Source organism: Crinia signifera, chromosome 4 (assembly GCF_055691185.1).
Source record: "Crinia signifera chromosome 4, ASM5569118v1, whole genome shotgun sequence".
In the NCBI taxonomy this organism is placed as follows: Eukaryota; Metazoa; Chordata; class Amphibia; order Anura; family Myobatrachidae; genus Crinia; species Crinia signifera.
This window is the reverse complement of record NC_139220.1, coordinates 91,603,941-91,623,202: the sequence shown is the minus strand read 5'-3', so window position 1 is coordinate 91,623,202 and position 19,262 is coordinate 91,603,941. Positions and strand designations below refer to the sequence as shown.

Sequence of the window (19,262 nt, the reverse complement as noted above, 5' to 3'; positions counted from 1 at the left end):
CCCTACAGACCGCCACCTAACAGTATATATACTTGTTAATAGGCAGATATTTTGCACATGTACAGCATCTTGAGATGTACAACTCTGCATACGTACATAATAGTCATTTTTCCCATGAACATTTCTTTGGATGTGTATTTTCCTTCTTTGCATTAGTTCTTTTATGCATTACATTTTTTCCCCTCCAAAAAAAAAAAAAAAACCCTTATAGCCAGGATAGCACTGCTGTGTGTAAGAACTGTTGTGCTTGTGATGTGGACGGCTGGGAATGGACATATCATCAAGAAAGGAAAATATTGCCCACATTGGCTTACTGTTCCATTGCCCTGCAATAGTCCATTGAAACAGGGAAATGACCCAGCGAATACAAAAAGGGAGAAAGCCATAGCAGGTAAAACACTTTTAGATTTTACCTATACAGAACAGTATGGAATGTGGAGTATATCACACTCTCCTCTTTAAAATCCATCTGAGAGTGACGTGTTGTGATTTACTCCTGCTGGCACCACTACAAACTCTCCCGGCTGTTATATCACACAGTAATTAGTTTCTATGGGGCGTTGTACAATTTTGTTGATCTTGTCCCACCCATATTATGCCATGGGCTTTCGCATAACCCACATACATGTTCTGTGTACTATTAAACATCTCATTCATACATAATTAGCCATCCCACATATATTATTAGAGGCAAAGTGTCTGGAACCTTCAGCACAGACAGGGATTACGTCAAGAACTCTAAATTGCCTCATTGTTACAGAATCTAATTAATGTTATAAATATACAGTTTAAAGGTGACATAGTTTTGGATGGAAAAGACAGTGCTGCGTTAGGCAAGCCATCATTCTACCACAGCAAAGGCTGAATCCTACAGTAATCTCCAGGGACAATCCTATTGTAAAAGAGGAATAATTTGTTTATCAAACATGGCGCTTAGAGCATAAAAAAAATAAAAATAAAAAATGAATAAGTGCCATACCTTATTTATAGTGAAACGTCCTTGAAACTGGCAACCATTGCCATTATTCAGTGGAATTTTCATAGAGTTATCTATGTGGCCAACTTCATGTCTGCCCATTTCATCCTGAATATCAAGTCCTACCACTAATAAAAAAAAAAAAATTGTGAATAGCAGCAAATAGTTCATGCATGGATAGTGACTGGCAAACAGATTATTATATATCAAAGCAGAGGTGCGGCAACGAGGACGCAATAAACATCAGGAAGAAGCAGCTAATATAATATATGCTCATCTACAATCAGGGAGAAAATACCATAGGCGTACCTGCAATAAAAAAGTAGGTTATTTACCAGCTGATGTGGTTTATTGTATATGGGTAAGACAGAGAAACGTTTTAAAAATAGGATAGCTGTCGATCAGTCAGCAATCAGCTCTGGTAATAGCAACCAGCCAGTTTCCAGGCCAAAGGGTCCTTATAAAGCACCCTGGGGCAACACAGACAACCCACAGGATCAATCGCGCACAATGAACATTAAGGGGAGGCAATAGGGCGCTTAAATTGCTCCACTGGTAGACATGATGGAGCATTTCAGTCTTAATTAATGCAGAAGGGACCTAGAATTACCATTTGTCTATTCATTCATTTATTGTGCTGAAAATGTGTTGGCTTTGGTGGGTATTCAATCACCGGCGACCATCACCCGATGGGCTAGATGCCTCCACAGCATTGAACAGGGGAGCTTGGCAGAACGAGCCCGACTACACAAGCAGTCGGGCTCATTCTTCCAAGAACGGCCGGGAAGTGTTGAGCTTTCGGCTGCAGCTCACCTCTTCCTGGCCATGTCCACTTCTCGCCCCACTGCAGGCAGGACATTGAATCCTACCTGCAAATTCTCGGTCGTGCTGACCGAGAATGGGACAGGGTCATGGCTGTTGAGCAAGCTCGACAGCCGTGACCCCAGATTTGAATACCCCCTTTTGTGTATTATTATGTTAACATGGATTTTTTTGCTTTTATTTATTTTTGGTTTTGCTTAACACACACACACACACACACACACTGTATACATTGATTTATAGCTGGGAATATTATCAGGTTTGGAAAATGTATGCACAGCGGATTAACAATGATTAGTTGTGAGTAAGGTAAATCCTGGACACTGTACATGCTTATGAAATTGCAGGTAGCAAAGAAAAGGCGCACATACAATACATTTCAATTTTCATTTGGATACACTAGTGACTATCGTATGTTGCTTCAATTCTCAACCACGCACACTTCTAAAGGGCTGACCTAGCTCTATCACTACAGAGGATTACAGGGAAGAGGAGAACAGTGGGCACCCTGGACTGCTATAGAGCTACCTCACTGGGTAGATCAGCAGCAACTTTTTTTTTTTTTTTTTTATAAAAATGGTCCACATTGAAAGTGAAACCTCATTGTATGTCATACAAGTGTATAGCTAATGGCATGGCATCGCCCCCTCTAAAATCTCAAGCAATTTTTCGGGAGGTGCAATGCAATTCAATGCGATCCCCTAGGGCCAACAGAGTAGTGAATAAATGACATAAAAAAAAAAAAAAAAAAAAAATATATCGCATGGCTCTATAATGGCCCATGAGATGCAATGCAATGCAATGCGATGCGATTTTGCTACAGAGAATAGTCCTGTACGCTTACAGCGTACTGGGCGCCCTGCTAGGAAAAGTTTTGCTTTGGAATCATTTTCTTCTTAACAATGCAATTCCTAGGTCACCGACGTTGGTCAGGTCATTAGAGGGGGTGTGCTGTACAGTATGTTTTTGTACATATCTGTACCTTCCAGCTGAGAGGTGTAACCACAAAAGTACAACAGCTGCCAGACTTCCCACAGACCAGGAACCAAATTACAATATGTAATCATAGTACCAAACCCACAGCTACAGTACATAGAATCCCTTGCCCACGTGTCCAGTTCCTTCTTAAACTTAAAAACACTTAGTTATTGGTAATATTCCTTAAGGCACACACACACACACAGTGCAATGTTTTAAACTAGATTGCAATGCATCTAGTTCAACAAGAAAGTGCTTTGCGATCAGGTCTGAATAACCCCCAATGTCTGCATCACGTCCCTTTTGCTTGTAATGTAGTGTCCCCCGGCCAATCACAAAACCGGGATGGTTGGTATGCATACACTATAAAACTGCCTGATAGTAAGACAATAAGGCACATTTAATCATAAGGCACATTTAATCATTTATGGAGTTGCACACCTTCCATTGCCAAACTGTATGTATATATAGGTTATAGGGCACATTTAAACACCTGAAATATTACCATGATCAGTGTACGAATTGTCCCTTATACAGTAGTATTGTTGTATTTTTATGCCCACATATATAATACTTTGGGTGGAAGCAAGATAGTTTGTTTATAGTATTCAGTATTATTCCAGATTTACAGTAGGTATGTGATTAGACGCTCATACTGTAGACCGCTACACTTATTGTTATCACCACATTTTTAATGTTCATGTCTCTTAGATGGAAATTTTAATTTTAGAGTACTCTGGCAGGTATTACATAATATTATTCAAGTCTATACAGTTTATAGTAACAGGTCAATGGAGCATGTCTTACCAGAAGTAATTCCCATATTCTGTGCTGTACAGCACCATTACATAATAATAATCCTTGTGCATTTCATGTACTTACATTCACAGTTCAGGTTGGGCAGGCTGATGTTCAGGTGCACATCGATTTTACCTCCGCTCTCTTTATCAGGGTCATCTACATACAGCTCGTTAACACTGAAAGAAACGACACAATGTATGAGGAGCTGCAATGTATAGCTCTGCTAGTTGGTAAAAACGGATTGTACATTTAATTCAGAACCTCTTCATGCAGCTTCCACAGAGGACAAGGTATGACCTGGCAGCGAATTTATACAAAGCAACTCTTTCACAGATAAGCTGACATACAGTAGGATGGCCGAGCCTGTACAAGAACGGTGCCAGCAGGGCTAAAATATACACAGTGGTCAAGCAGACAAAAACACTTAAAACTCTAAAACCACCCCTTTCACATTCATAAATTCTGGGTCGCTGATGTCATAGGGGTGGCAGAGCGTCATGGGGGGGGGGGGGGGGGGGAGAGGAGGCAGCGCTTGGAGCGGTTGCTGCCTCCTCACTATGGTGTGAACCCAGGTTATTTTTTTTGCAGTGTGAAAGCGGTTTCAGAGTCTGCAGACTCATTCAGTCCCACCACAGTGTATCATGTTACAGATGATATGAATTAAGGTTGAATGCACCCAATTTTAGACAGCCGGATTAGTACTCGTTGGGGCAGATGTATTAAGCCTTAACAAGAGATAAATGCAAGGGTGATAGAGAAATAAACGTCCAGCCAATCAGCTCCTTACTGACTATTTTCAAACACAGCCTGTAACACGGCAGTTAGCAGGTGAGTGGCTGGACGTTTATCTCTCTATCGCCCTTGCATTTATCTCTTGTTAAGGCTTAATACATCTGCCCCATTATCTGGTACATGGGATCCCGAATAATCTCCTGATCCCATGTGTTCTCGTGGCTAGTATCGCAATTTCATTTTTGTGCACAACACTTTTAATCCCTAGTTCTTTGGCAGCATTGGGAATTCACATGCCTGCTTTTATAGTGTTTTTATTGTAACTTGTAAGATTTATACTTTGTAATGAGCACTTGAGCTGGTCTGTGCATAACGGCCTGCTCAAATGCTGTGGATTTCAAATGGTGAGCATTTTAACAGTACTGTGCACATGAGATCACATCTATCTTGTAGGGTCATTTACGCACCTCTAGTTAGCAGATCATAGATTAACATGACCATGTGTGATTGTGCTGGATGTGTACTTATTTAATGTAAATGTACTTGAATACCTTTCATTACATAGGTAGGGTGCAGATAATGAAAACAATTATATAACATTGCAGCTAACAGGATAAATGCAAATTGCAGTTTTGGCACAGGTCTATCTGGGGTGGTGAAATGGGCGTGTTCCAATTATTACTCAGAATGTAATTAGCATCAATAATCTGGGTCAGTGAAAATTATAGTAAGAATGAAAACATTACACAAGAATGTAGAGAAAGGAATGAGAAGAAACCAACTGTGATACTCTCAACATTGGCTAATATACTTCCATAGTTGTGTGACCTTTTATAGGAAACAAGTTGCCAGCTCATCTGCAGGTCATACCAAAACTTTGTAAATATTTTCATGGAAGTTGTACACACAAATAGAACAACCAAAGTATATGGTATAGTATGGTATTAGGAAGGAAGTCAAATTGTAGAGGTGTGTACATGCATATCAGCTGTAGTTTGGAGATGTTCCAATTGGGAGTAGGTTCGATCGACCGCATGAATGAAAACAGAATTAAGCTGGGTCCACACCTATACAATCTGAGTCGGAAATAAAGAAACTCGCCAAACCATATTACAATGTAGGGATTGTAATTATATACTTTATTTTGCATCTTGAGTACATATTGGCTGCTTTTGTAAGTAGCCACAAATGCGGGACAGCTTCATTTTTACACTGCACTTTAGGATTTCAGTGTTGGAAATATCACTAACTTGCTCCTATTTATTATTCCCAACTCAGAATCAGGACATTAGAGAACTCACTCAGCACAAATCCCAGTTCACGGATTGGCAGATACTGTAAATACATCATGGTACAGTACTTTGAGTATCGTCCTATCTCCTATGTAGTCTGAAATTCAGCGATCCATGTATGGCTTTAAATACAATATATTGTTCATGATAAATAAGCCTTGGGGATGGGATGCGCATAGTTTTACAAGGAAGTGGGGCATTATAACAGTGCAAGTAAAAGGGCTTTATTTAGTCTAACTAAACTATTTTTTATTTCCACGATTCGTGCAAATTGCAACTATAACATGTTCCTTAAGATGTCTAAAAACTCTAATATAGAAATCTTGAAGAAAACAATGACCTGTGACGTCAACTCAGACTCTGGTGTGGATTAGACCGTCAATAGGTCTACCCCAAAAGGTCAACAAGGTCAACATGAACAGGTAGACCCATGAAAAAGTCGGCATGTTTTTCACTTGTATTTGTATCAATGTCGACATGGACCCCCAAGTAGTGTAACGCGTAGTATGCCCAAAGCATACCATTACATTTTCCCCTCTATGCCAACATGGATGGTGAAGTGGATAGTGAAGTACAAACATGCCAGTTAAAGGTAGACTCATGACTACGTCGAAATTAGTTTTTCATGATTTTTTTATGTCGCCATTTTGACCCTGTCGACCTATTGGGATAGACATATTGACTGTCTATCTAAACACTGTAGATCTGTTAACTAGAACCAGTGCGAAACCCCCTGAGAAACCCAGTACTGGACCCATCATGCGCCTCAATTTACACAAGTGCACCTCCATTTCTGCCAAGGTGCATGGGTTTATAGATAGAGACCGGCAGGAACAACATGCACAGGAAAAAAGAAGATGGGCAGATTGTAGGTTACATAGTATGGCTTTAGTAGGGTGTTCTGAATTATAGGAACAGTGCAGAAACAAGGTTACCTTTCAAAAAGGCTTATTGAGGAAAGGAATAACATATGTGAAGGCAGCACACTGTTCGTTGCTATGTGGAAGGGAACACTAATTTGAACTCCACAAAGGACTTTCATTTTACACCAAAACTGGTGACGTTCTATCAGACATGTTAAATAGGATCAGGATCTCCATTCTAGCAAATGGCTTATTTGCAGCTGGCCATGTAGCTACATAGGTTACTGCAGGTGTTACACCCATCTTTTCAATACCAGAAACTCAAGGAGCTACTGGGCACCTTGCAGTAAGCCACCTGCAAACATGGTTCAGGTTGATAGGTAGACAGTATCTAGGTTGACAGGCAATAGGTCAAAATGGTGAAAAAATTTCAACATGCAATAAGATGACATTGACAAATGGTTGAATAATGCTAATGGTCAAAATTAGTTTTTCATGATTTTTTTTTCTTTAAACCAACTTGTTCTTACTTCTCCATCCATATCAGTATAGAGTGAAATCATAAAAGTGTGCAGAGTGTAGCAAGGCAGAAAGCCCGCAGCATGGCGAGCCACGTTACACTAATTGGGGGTCCATGTGGACAATTGCCGACACCAAAAATGTGAAAAACGCATGCAATAAGATGACATTGACAAATGGTTGAATAATGCTAATGGTCAAAATTAGTTTTTCATGATTTTTTTTCTTTAAACCAACTTGTTCTTACTTCTCCATCCATATCAGTATAGAGTGAAATCATAAAAGTGTGCAGAGTGTAGCAAGGCAGAAAGCCCGCAGCATGGCGAGCCACGTTACACTAATTGGGGGTCCATGTGGACAATTGCCGACACCAAAAATGTGAAAAACGCATATCAATCTTTTACATTTGTCGACCCAATGATCCACACCCTTGCCAAAATGCACTGTTACTTTAAGACCCATACATAACTGGGTCATCACTAGAAACCTAGCATAAAGAGGGCTTACCTTATGCATAATTGTTTCTACAAAAGGTGTTACGTAACACGGTGAACATTGCATTTACATGCTCATCGCTTCATTTGGGTGTAAGCAAAATATATATAATTATCAAGTGGAAAGTAGGTCACTGTTAATAAGTATTGTTAATTACCATACCAAGCTTAGGAACCCCATGACGTAAGTAATATGTTAGGGGAAACATGTTGCAAGGAACAAAAAAAGTCATTAGAAGCTGTATTTTGATTTCCAAACAGAATAATGAAGTGACGCCATTTCTAAAGCTACTTGCCATTGTAAGTGCCTCAGATGTTGCATAGTGACACATTATAGTATCACCATTGTTCCTTTCTAAACGATGATGCATTGATAAAATAGTCCCTTTGTGTAATCACTCCCACACTAGGGCCCAGAGTCTCATTGTCTCATTGTGGACCATCACCTGTACCTATACCATAGATAAGCCTTGCACATGCGGTGCTATTTGGCCCTGCGATTTTGACTAGCCGCACGTATGTGTGTATTTGGCCTATGGTCACACAACGTCAAAATCGCTTAGTGCACTCAGCAGCCTGCCCGCATGTACACCCCTTTACTTTCATTTGGTAAAATCTCCTGTAGATGAATAACTGACTGAAACATAGGGCCTTATTCAGATCTCATCGGTACTGCGTGCATTTGCACGCAGTACCGATGTTGCACGTCTGCGCATGCGGGTATCTGCGCATGTGCAGGCGTATGGTGCGTGGGTGGGGGGCGCCGGGCTGCCCCATTACCATATGGGAACGCCCAGCATTCCATGGACATTCCCATGAGAACGCTGGGCGTTCTCATGGTAGTGACGCAGGTGTGTGTGTGAGGGGGGGGGGGGGGGCAGGTAGCTGACATCACCGAATGTCAGCTGCCCGCCCATATCCACGTTAGCGTGCACGCAAATGTAAGTGACTGAAAAGTCACTTTTATAGGCGTGCACGCTAAACATCATTCGATGGTCGGTGACCATCGAAAGATGTGGGCGGTTACCCGAGCTATGCGAATGGATGTTTATGCAAAACATCCATTCGCAGCTGTTCGGCGAAGCCACACTTTGACGGGGCAGCGGGGGGGGGGGTCGTTCGCCGGGCGGGGTTTGGTGGACTGAATAACCCCCATAGCCTCTCATGGCGGTAACATAACAAGCATTTTACTATGTGGTCTACGAAAATACCCTATAAAATTCATGTAAAAAAAGAACCAGCACATTTAGTCCATCCTCCCAGCCAGAAGACATTAGATGCCAGAGTCACCATAAGAGCATGCTAGTCGCAGTAGAATAGATGGCTGGGGCACAGTAAGAAGCCAAGGTGTTGACTAGAGAGGAGCAAGATGCCGTGTACAGGTGTAGCATTCAATCACTACATACACTGTTGACTGCATACACCAATTGTGCACTCATCTGCTGCCATGAAGCAGGCAACATTGTACACCAAAAGGCCAGATCGCACCTGGGTTTTTGGACCCAGCTTCAACCAGAGTGCGACCTGGCTTTTGACCCCTTTTACACTGCCGTTCACACCTGGCAGAATGCCGGGCAGCTGAAGTCAGTGGAGGCAGGTCCTGAGACGGCACTTGGAAATCCGCCAGCTGGGAGCTCTGTGGCGCCAACAACACGCTTATGACAAGCCCAGCACCCAAGAAAGCTGCTGGGCTGCTCCCAGCCTCTGCTTTTTTCTAGAGCCCATTTACACCAAGTAGTGACCTGGGTTAATTCGACAAAAAAAATAATTTCTCCTGCCTTCCGAAATAAAATAAAAAAGTCAGTCTAAACAGAAGTATTTCCTCAATAGACCACCGAAGATGGGGCGGGTGCTGAAGGTCGTGATGTCAGCCTTCCGCCCCGAGCAGGCATCGGCCTGCCTGCGTTTCTAGGGGAAACACCCGGCGTTTACATTGGGATGCCCATAAAACGCTGGTAGTTCCCCTCCCTCCTGCGAACTGCCCGGCAAGTGTGTAAAATCACCAAAGCCATTCGCTTCCGGGGATTGCACATGCACAGAAATGCACATTGCCAAACCTCGGCCATCGGGGCTGGGGCTGAATTCGGATCATGAGGAGCGATCCTGAATCGGCCCCAAAGACTAGAAAATCATGACAGCTCAGAGGACTAGCACCATCAATACTGGTCGCTGCTTAAATTATCACTAATACCCCATTTACAACAGCGCCTTAACCCAGGTTATTGCAGCGCCACTCCGGGTCGGGACTTGGAACCTGTTTCCCGGAAATCCAACCATGGCAATGCTCATTGTTGGATAGAGGGCATACCCTGAGTCAGGGGTCATGTAAACAGGTAACCCTCGTTACAGACAGCAGCAGAGTTGGGGAGGAGGTAAATAGATGCCTGTATGCAGCATTCATTCACCTCATGGACAGAGGCTGGGAGCAGTGCAGCAGCTTTTCCGTGTGCTGGGCCTGCCCCTTGTGTGTCACTGATAACCCACCCGGCATTATGCCGAGAGGGCGCCGATGTAGTGGTGGAGTCCAAAAACCTGGGTGCGGCCCGACATCTTTGTTGTAAAAGTGGTATTAGGGGGAAAAAACCAACACCTTAAAAATCGGATCACAGTCAGGGGATCTACAACTTTAATCAGCAGGGATAAATGTAACATAAAAACATTGAAGATAACCAAGCACAGGTTCTTTAAAAAAGAATATAAATATCAACAATATGTTAACTATTAGTAACCGGCAAAGATCATCATCATAATTATTAGTTATGTATAAATGACAAAATCGCACAATTAACACAAGAGCTTGTTTAAACAGGATGTTAAACGCACGAGAAATTTAAGATTTGGAATGTATTAAAATGGGTCAAGCATCTAAAGTATTTACCTTCATCAAAACGCATACCAGTGTAATAGCATAAGAATTTAGAAAGTGCTGTAAAACTACCTTGATAAAATACCTTTTGTTTTTCTTTCACGCATACTGTACAGCTACATCCCTACTTCAAAGATCAAAAGATCCATATACAAAACTCAGACAAAAGGAAATCATATTGTGTGTGCAATTGCTAAGTGATGCTGCTGTTATTTTGGATGAAATGTAATAGGATGAGAGATTCAGAAAGTGAGAGATTTGGGAAGAAATCTCCAGTTTTTTTGTAAAGCGGCAATCAAAAATCAAACTGGTTTTGCAGTGTTAATGATTGCCGCTTTAAAAAACTGGAGATTTCTTACAAAATATCTCACTTTCTGAATATCTCATCCTATTAATTCTCACCCATAGGGTCTAATTAATATCCATTGCAAATAAGAACCTGAACTACAAGTTTTTACGCATGAACGTACATCATCTCGTATGCCGCTTAGTTCTGAAAGGGTCTACCCGGTTTGAGAGTCTCAGGTCCCCGACCATGCAGGCTAGCCGGGCTTTTCCTGTGGGGATGACTTGGCTTAGATCTAAAATCTGGGTCTTGATGACCTGGGAAAGAAACTTATTGGCCGGGGAAAATAGCACTTCATCGGGCAGTAAGGATGGTGTAATGGTTAGCATTACTGCCTCACAGCACTGAGGTCATGGGAACGATTTCCACCATGGCCCTAACTGTGCAGTGTTTGTATATTCTCCCGGTACTTGTGTAGGTTTACTCAGGGTACTCCGGTTTCCTCCCACAATCCAAAAAACTGTACTGGTAGGCCAGTTGGCTCCTAACAAAATTAACCCTAGAATGTCTGTGTGCGCACACATGTACATGTGGTAGGGAATATAAATTGTAAGCTCCACTGGGGCAGGGACTGACGCGAATGTTCAAATATTCTCTGTAAAGCGCTGCATAATATGTGTGCGCTATATAAGAAACTACCAACAACAACAACAAATAAATAAATTTCCAAGTGCCTACTGAATAACGGAAGCCCTGGGTCCGGTGTGAAAGGTGACAACACTGGAATAATCTGGTCAATCACTTATTTATGAAAGGGGTAACCCCCAGCATCAACCAGCACTCTGTGACCCAGGATGATGCTGAATAATTATGGCTGAAAGAGGCTTTACAGCTCTTGGGTGCAAACAGAAAAAAAAAACATTTGGTGCTGAATAGGAATTCCCTTCCAAATAAACATATATCCGTTTTCCCATTTAAAAATGATCAAAATGTGTTGTCGGTGAGAATGTAAGTCCCTTACTGAGTAATTGTTTATGCCATTTATCTAGGACTCGATCCGATAAGTGGACTATAAATCAATCTATCGGTTTTCTCATCTGTGCGATTGCTCATTTTCCTTGTGTCCTTTGATATCTGGGAATTTTGATCCTTTCCATTTCCCTCTGTTTTGGTTGTTTCTGCCCCCTTCAAATTTTTCTCTTTCTATTCTCTGATCCAGTGGGATTCTAGGAGGTGAGTCTAAAAAATCCCTGGATTTGTGGGAGGGTAAATTATCCTTTAATCTAAAGAAATTGCCTGATTCTTCTGTGCCCATGGATTTTTGGTCTGTGGAAATATCATTATGCAATGTATTGCATCATTGTTCTAACTACTCTTTTTGGAGTTCCACCTAAAAACCTGATTTTGGCCATAGTCAAGTCTGCCTTTCTGTATTTTGATTCATACTCCCTTAATTTCTTCTTACAATTCCAAAATTTGACTTCGCTCTGTTTTTGAATTCTCTGTTACTAGATCAAAATAATGGAAAACCCTTGGCCTTAATACCCTGGGTGTGATCTTATGCTTTATGTCATTTTCAAAGGTGGTCACATCCCACCAGACACTTATTTGCTTGTGTAAATAGTACTTTAACTGTAATAAGTCTTCATTTCATCAGTGCTGTTGGATGTATTCATCAATATACACTGTGAAAATGGTATTCACTTTGTTACTCCGTTGTTCCCTTCTCCGCATTAGTTCTGCTGAAAGATGGCCATGTTGGTGGCTTTAAAAAGTATATATTTTTTATATGTAGGTCACCAAATGGGACAATTATTAGATTGCATTAGTATATAGTTGTGCAGTATCAAAGAAATCTGAGATTAGATCTTAGGTGTATTAACAGTCAAAGCACTAGAATAAATCCACACAGACTATAGAGAAGAAAAAACTGGCCATCCCTTAAGGTGCCCATGCACGGTGCAAGGGTGCGGTGTACCGGTATCCAACACACAGCACAAAGTCTGTGCAGCCCGTGCTTTTTGAACTAGGTCTCGATTGCATCGCATGCGATTGGAATATGTGTATATGTGCAGTATAATTATGTAGCGCGTTAGACATGAAAAAAAAAAAAAAAAAAGTTGTCTACTCATAGACCAAGAGAAAGACTAAAAGACTCAAGCCCGCCAGAAACCTTCTGGCCAACTCCACCCCAATAGCGCCCCATAAACAGTGTTCTTGCCCCACCACCTTTATTCCAACTCCTCATCTCTAGTTCATTATAGATTCTTGTTATATACGAGTGATAGCAGAGATGGAACGTTTGCAACTTGTCAAGATTACACCACACAGAGGGTAAGTGTGGAGTTAACAGAAAACTGGTCTATTTTAAATGGATTTGCAGTCTAATAATTTGCTCAAGAAGTAAGCTGCTTATGAATAGACTCACTTGATAGTCAAATAATTTACATTAAACTGCTCAGACAGTAGATTAGGGAGCCATGGAATACAGTGAACATGGAATAAAATAGTGCAAATAACTTCAGATATGCATTTCTTTTATTAAAGACCGTAAATATTAAACATGACCTTATGTTACTAGACCGAAACAATTGTATTACTTTACATAAGACAACATGTAGTCAATTTAAAAAAAATCATCATCATCAACTACCTTGCCAATAAACCAAGTGTCCGGAATTAGCATATAGAAAAAAGGTTGCAAATCTTCATTGGTCAGCAGATGGGGCCCAAATATGGTAATGTACTACGTTGTTTGCCTTACAGTGACGTAAGCATTCCAGCAAACATAAAACGCAAGTCTTTATTGTAATCCTGGCAATGTCGTTACATACAAATATAGCAGTAGGCTTGTAATTCCAGTTCCTGACAGGGTATGGAATTTTGACATTTTCCTACTAGTAGATCCCAAACTCTACCCTAACCATAACCTCAGCAAAACCCTAATCCTAATTTTAAACCTGTAATGTTGACATGGAGACTGTCGACCTTAACATTGTAGATATAAATTACCATGTTGCATTATGCATATGTTACCATGGTTTTTCAAAAAGTTCCCTATCAACATAACACCCTTGTTGAAATTCTGAGTGTCTACATAAGGAGTACATACCCCTACTACTTATTTAATGGTGTACATTAAGCACCTTTTGAGTATTTTCTCTGTTGCAATCTACACATTTGTCTTTCAGGTGATTAACTCATGTTAACTGACATTGGGCCAGATTCTCTAAGCTTTAAAAGTTATAAAATGGAGAGTGATAAACAGCCAGCCAATCAGCTCCTATTTGACATTTTTCAAACACAGTCTGTGACATGGCAGGTAGGAGCTGATTGGCTGGCTGTTTATCACTCTCCGTTTTATCACTTTTGAAGCTTAGAGAATCTGGCCCATTGGCCCTTATTCAGATCTGATCGCAGTACAAATTTGTTCTCAAAATGGGCAAAACCATGTACACTGCAGGTTGGGCAGATGTAACAATCAGCGGGGCCTGCCAGTGGTCAATGCTATCCTTTTGAGGCCGCCTGTTCCTGCAGGATGATATATTTGTCAGAAAGGATCCCATTTCAAATGCCGCTCACATCAGATTTCATATACGATCCAATAATAAATGGGCCACAGAAAGAGAGAAGGAGAGAGCAGAGCGCAGAAGCGAGGGAGCGCAGAGGGGGGGAGCGAGGGAGCGCAGGGGGGGGGGGAGCGAGGGAGCGCAGGGGGGGGGGGGAAGCGAGGGAGCGCAGGGGGGGGGGGGAAGCGAGGGAGCGCAGGGGGGGGGGAAGCGAGGGAGCGCAGGGGGGGGGGGAAAGCGAGGGAGCGCAGGGGGGGGGGGGAGCGAGGGAGCGCAGGGGGGGGAAAGCGAGGGAGCGCAGGGGGGGGGGAAGCGAGGGAGCGCAGGGGGGGGGGGAAGCGAGGGAGCGCAGGGGGGGGGGGGAAGCGAGGGAGCGCAGGGGGGGGGGAAGCGAGGGAGCGCAGGGGGGGGGGAAGCGAGGGAGCGCAGGGGGGGGGGAAGTGAGGGAGCGCAGGGGGGGGGAAGCGAGGGAGCGCAGAGGGTGGGAGCGGAAGAGGGAGAGAGTGAAAAAGTGGAGGGAGTGCTGAAAGTGGAGAAATATAGAGGAGAGTAGAGACCGAGCAAGGGTGAGCAGGGGGGAGGGAGCGCAGAGGGGGGGAAGCGATTGAGCGCAGAGGGGGGGGGGAAGCGAGGGAGCGCAGAGGGGGGAAGCGAGGGAGCGCAGAGGGGGGAAGCGAGGGAGCGCAGAGGGGGGAAGCGAGGGAGCGCAGAGGGGGGAAGCGAGGGAGCGCAGAGGGGGGAAGCGAGGGAGCGCAGAGGGGGGAAGCGAGGGAGCGCAGAGGGGGGAAGCGAGGGAGCGCAGAGGGGGGAAGCGAGGGAGCGCAGAGGGGGGAAGCGAGGGAGCGCAGAGGGGGGAAGCGAGGGAGCGCAGAGGGGGGAAGCGAGGGAGCGCAGAGGGGGGAAGCGAGGGAGCGCAGAGGGGGGAAGCGAGGGAGCGCAGAGGGGGGAAGCGAGGGAGCGCAGAGGGGGGAAGCGAGGGAGCGCAGAGGGGGGAAGCGAGGGAGCGCAGAGGGGGGAAGCGAGGGAGCGCAGAGGGGGGAAGCGAGGGAGCGCAGAGGGGGGAAGCGAGGGAGCGCAGAGGGGGGAAGCGAGGGAGCGCAGAGGGGGGAAGCGAGGGAGCGCAGAGGGGGGGAAGCGAGGGAGCGCAGAGGGGGGAAGCGAGGGAGCGCAGAGGGGGGAAGCGAGGGAGCGCAGAGGGGGGAAGCGAGGGAGCGCAGAGGGGGGAAGCGAGGGAGCGCAGAGGGGGGAAGCGAGGGAGCGCAGAGGGGGGAAGCGAGGGAGCGCAGAGGGGGGAAGCGAGGGAGCGCAGAGGGGGGGGAAGCGAGGGAGCGCAGAGGGGGGGGGGAAGCGAGGGAGCGCAGAGGGGGGGAAGCGAGGGAGCGCAGGGGGGGAAGCGAGGGAGCGCAGGGGGGGGGGAAGCGAGGGAGCGCAGGGGGGGGGAAAGGCGAGGGAGCGCAGAGGGGGGGGGAGCGCAGAGGGGGGGGAGCGAGGGAGCGCAGAGGGGGGGGGAGCGAGGGAGCGCAGAGGGGGGGGGGGAGCGAGGGAGCGCAGAGGGTGGGAGTGGAAGGGGGAGAGAGTGAAAAAGTGGAGGGAGTGCTGAAAGTGGAGAAATATAGAGGAGAGCGAGCAAGGGTGAGCAAAAAGGAGAGAGCTGTAGCAGACATCACTGTGTATTTCTCCTAACCCCCAGCAGAAGAATTCATGTGCTGCACCACCGCTCTACCTCCCCTCACAATAAAAGCAGAAGAATTCATGTGCTGCACCACCGCTCTACCTCCCCTCACAATAAATGTCTTTGGTAGTGGGAGCACCAGTAATAAGAACCGGCGGAAGTGGGTATCTGTCACTATGGGTATCAGCAAGTCTTGTCACCAACACCAGTGGGGGTGCCGGTCAGTGCTGGTGGCAGTAGGGTCCTGTCATTGACACCAGCTGGAGTGCCTGTTATTAGTGCTGGCGGCAGTAGGGTCCTGCTGTCAGCGGCAGCAAAAGTGCCAGAAACAAGGATAGCCTAGCATTGTATGTAATAGAACATGATGGTGGGGGACAGGACATGGCTGGAGGGCTTACATGCTGCTCTGAGTTGAGCAGAGTGTTCGCTCTTCCAGTCTCTACCCCCTGCCGTTCAGTAGAAGACTGGACTTCAACAGCGTGGCGGAAGGGAGCACAGTAATCAATTTAAAGGGCAGAGCGGATTTCCATGTTTTTTTTTTTTTTTTTAAACGGTCAGGGCACGGCACCCTGAAAAACAAAGCTAGCATGAACACTAGGTGCAGTGTCGGTCCCCATGGAAACAAGGGCACCCCCCACACACACACACACACACACACATTATAGAAACGCATATGCTTGCGTATCTTACCAACTTCAATCCTTACTTTTTGTGACTGGGAATAATCTTATTTACTTTATGCGGTAACCAATAACGTGTAAAATGCCATAAACAAACCTGCAAGATTTATGTAGATTATGGTTATGTGAGATTTGGCAGCTATGTTTTTGGGAACTTAATATCTCAAGATGTTGGCCATAACCAGATACAGGTGTACAAAAAGTAAAAATAGGTGTAGATTGAAAAGAAAAGCAAAATGAACCTAAATTTCCATAAGAGTTATAAGGAAGACATCACAACCCAACAATCAGACTGGAATCCCCTATGTGACTCCCAGGAAGTGACAGGGCCCGAGTATGAGTTCTATCTTCGATGTTAGTAGGGCACAGCGATTAGCATAACTTTCATGTTACTACAGACTCAAGAGAACTGACAGCTCATACATCAGAAATGTTTGTGTATTTCCGCTGTAGCCATGTATTAAAATGGTTGCTAAGAAACAATGAACCCCAAGTGTCCCGAGGGTTAATATTAAATCAGATACTTAAGATATCTGAAAATGATTTCAACATGCAACACATATGAATCAGTATGGATAGAGAGGGAGAAGCAGAGTGTCAGAGAACGGGGAGCCTCATTAGGCATCATGCATCTAAAAAGACAAGGCATAAAATAAATCTGTTTTCTAAGAATGATATTTATTGAAGCATGGTGAGAGATAAAGCACTAACCAATCAGCTCCTCATTTCACAGGCTGGGGGCTTATGGGGGTAGACACTTGGGGGCAGATGTATTAAGTCTTAACAAGAGATAAATGCAAGGGTGATAATGGGGCAGATGTATGATCAGACGATATGGGGGAGAAGGGTATCAGCGCACATTAGGTGCACTGATACTGCTTCTCCTCCATGTATGATGGTGACAGCGTGTGGTATGCTATGCGCCCCTGTCCATATCGGCACCGCTATCTAAATGATAGCAGGCTGAATGTATGTACGGTCAGCATCGCTGACCATTCCGCCCGCTGCTGCTTTTGGCTTCGCCAGCAGCAGGCTGGCGAAGCCATATCTAAACAGCAGGGACAGCGCAGTCCCTGCATTTAGGTCTGGGCTGCGCTTGGGATCTCGCATGAGCAGCGAGATCCCACGCATGCCCAGTGCAGCCGGCCGGGGGAGACAGCGCATCAGTGTAAACTGATGCGCTATCTCCAGAAGGGGACATCGCCGGAGGGGGGAGTTAGCGCTCCCCCGCTTTGGCAGACAAGATGTTAATACATCTTGTCGGTCTCCCCTCCTGCTTTGCCTCGCTAATGAGGCAAAGCAGGAAGTATTATAGCGGCACAGATAACACATCTGCCCCAAAGAGATAAACGTCCAGCCAATCAGCTCATTACTGACATTTTTCAAACACGGGCAGTAACATGGCAGTTAGCAGGTGATTGGCAGAACGTTTATCTCTCCTTATCACCCTTGGATTTATCTCTTGTTAAGGCTTAATACATCCGCCCCTTTATGGGATTCAGTACTGAATCCCGGCGGTCGGGATCCCGGCGTTCAGAATCCCGACAGCCGAAATGCCGACAAGGGGGGGACGTGGATCGCCCCCCCCTTGCGGGCTTGCTGCGCTCGCCACACTAATTTATTCTCCCTCCAGGGAGGTGCAGAGCGGGGAGAGCACCAGTCATGTGTTACTGATGCGTCGGACCTGACAGATTATACGTGTTGCATATATGATCTATAGGCCCTGATCGGCGCATGGGAACACCCATCGGATCTGATGTCAAGTACATCCCATTTTCCCTATTTTCATCCGATATAATTGGCCCGATCCAATGAAATCTGATGAATACAGGTCAAGTCGGACCTGTGTATGGGGCCTTAAAGGAGTTAAATTTAGGTGAATGATGGCTGTGCAAAAATCAGTTTCTAGTTCTACCCTCCATCCTGAATCCATATAATTTCGATAACAACGTTATGCACAAGGAATGTTAGAGATTTTTTTCCCTCACCACCTTCCCCTCTCTCCTGCTGTTTCTCGCTCTCTTGTCACTCTAATTCTTCTTTCTGTGGAGTTACCCTTCTTCCTCCATTACACAACCCATCATTACATTGCCATACTCACACAACTGGAATTAGGTGTTTGCACTTCTGGTTTTGTGCTCCGTGACTGGAACGCATGAAGTAATCAGTCCAGTCTTCTGTATACGGTTGTGATTACTGGACTCATAGGAGGCCTGTCTGCCTCTGTCAAGTATATTATTTATGGTCCTATTATTTACTATGGGGTTACACCTGATTCAGGACCTGCTATACCTTTTCCAATGCCAAAGGGGAGATGAGGAGAAAATGCCCATAGCAACCAACATCTGTCATTTTATAGGATGTGTGCGATAAATGACAGCTAGAAGATGATTGGCTGCAACGGGCAACATCTTTTATTATTGTTAAAGATTTGAGACCTCTTCCCCTAAAGCGGATAACGGACTTATCACTAAATAGCAGCCTTTATACAGCTTATTTGTTCATATAAAATCGCTTGTATAATGTACAGTAAAATGTTTCTAGGTGATTCTTTTCAATTACAATTTTAAAACTTTATACTGTAAGTGTAAGCAAAGAAGAAGAATTTAATCCAATAAGGATAAGATAGTTAATAGCCAATAATATGCACATCAATGTACTCTATTAGGTATAATCATCCACCTTTCTGTATTTAGGCTCCAATGTAATACA

At 44.5% G+C, this 19,262-nt stretch overlaps 1 protein-coding gene across 1 annotated transcript in view; it reads right to left on the bottom strand.

The window, feature by feature from the left end:
- ERGIC1 (endoplasmic reticulum-golgi intermediate compartment 1) overlaps positions 1 to 19,262 on the bottom strand; it is a 121,979-nt gene that overhangs the window by 55,440 nt on the left and 47,277 nt on the right. The window contains exons 4-5 of the mRNA XM_083181990.1: positions 3,659 to 3,753; positions 980 to 1,104 (exon numbers count right to left, since the gene is read on the bottom strand). Of these exons, the coding sequence (XP_083038116.1) occupies positions 980 to 1,104; positions 3,659 to 3,753 (220 nt within the window). The remainder of the gene's footprint in view (positions 1 to 979; positions 1,105 to 3,658; positions 3,754 to 19,262) is intronic.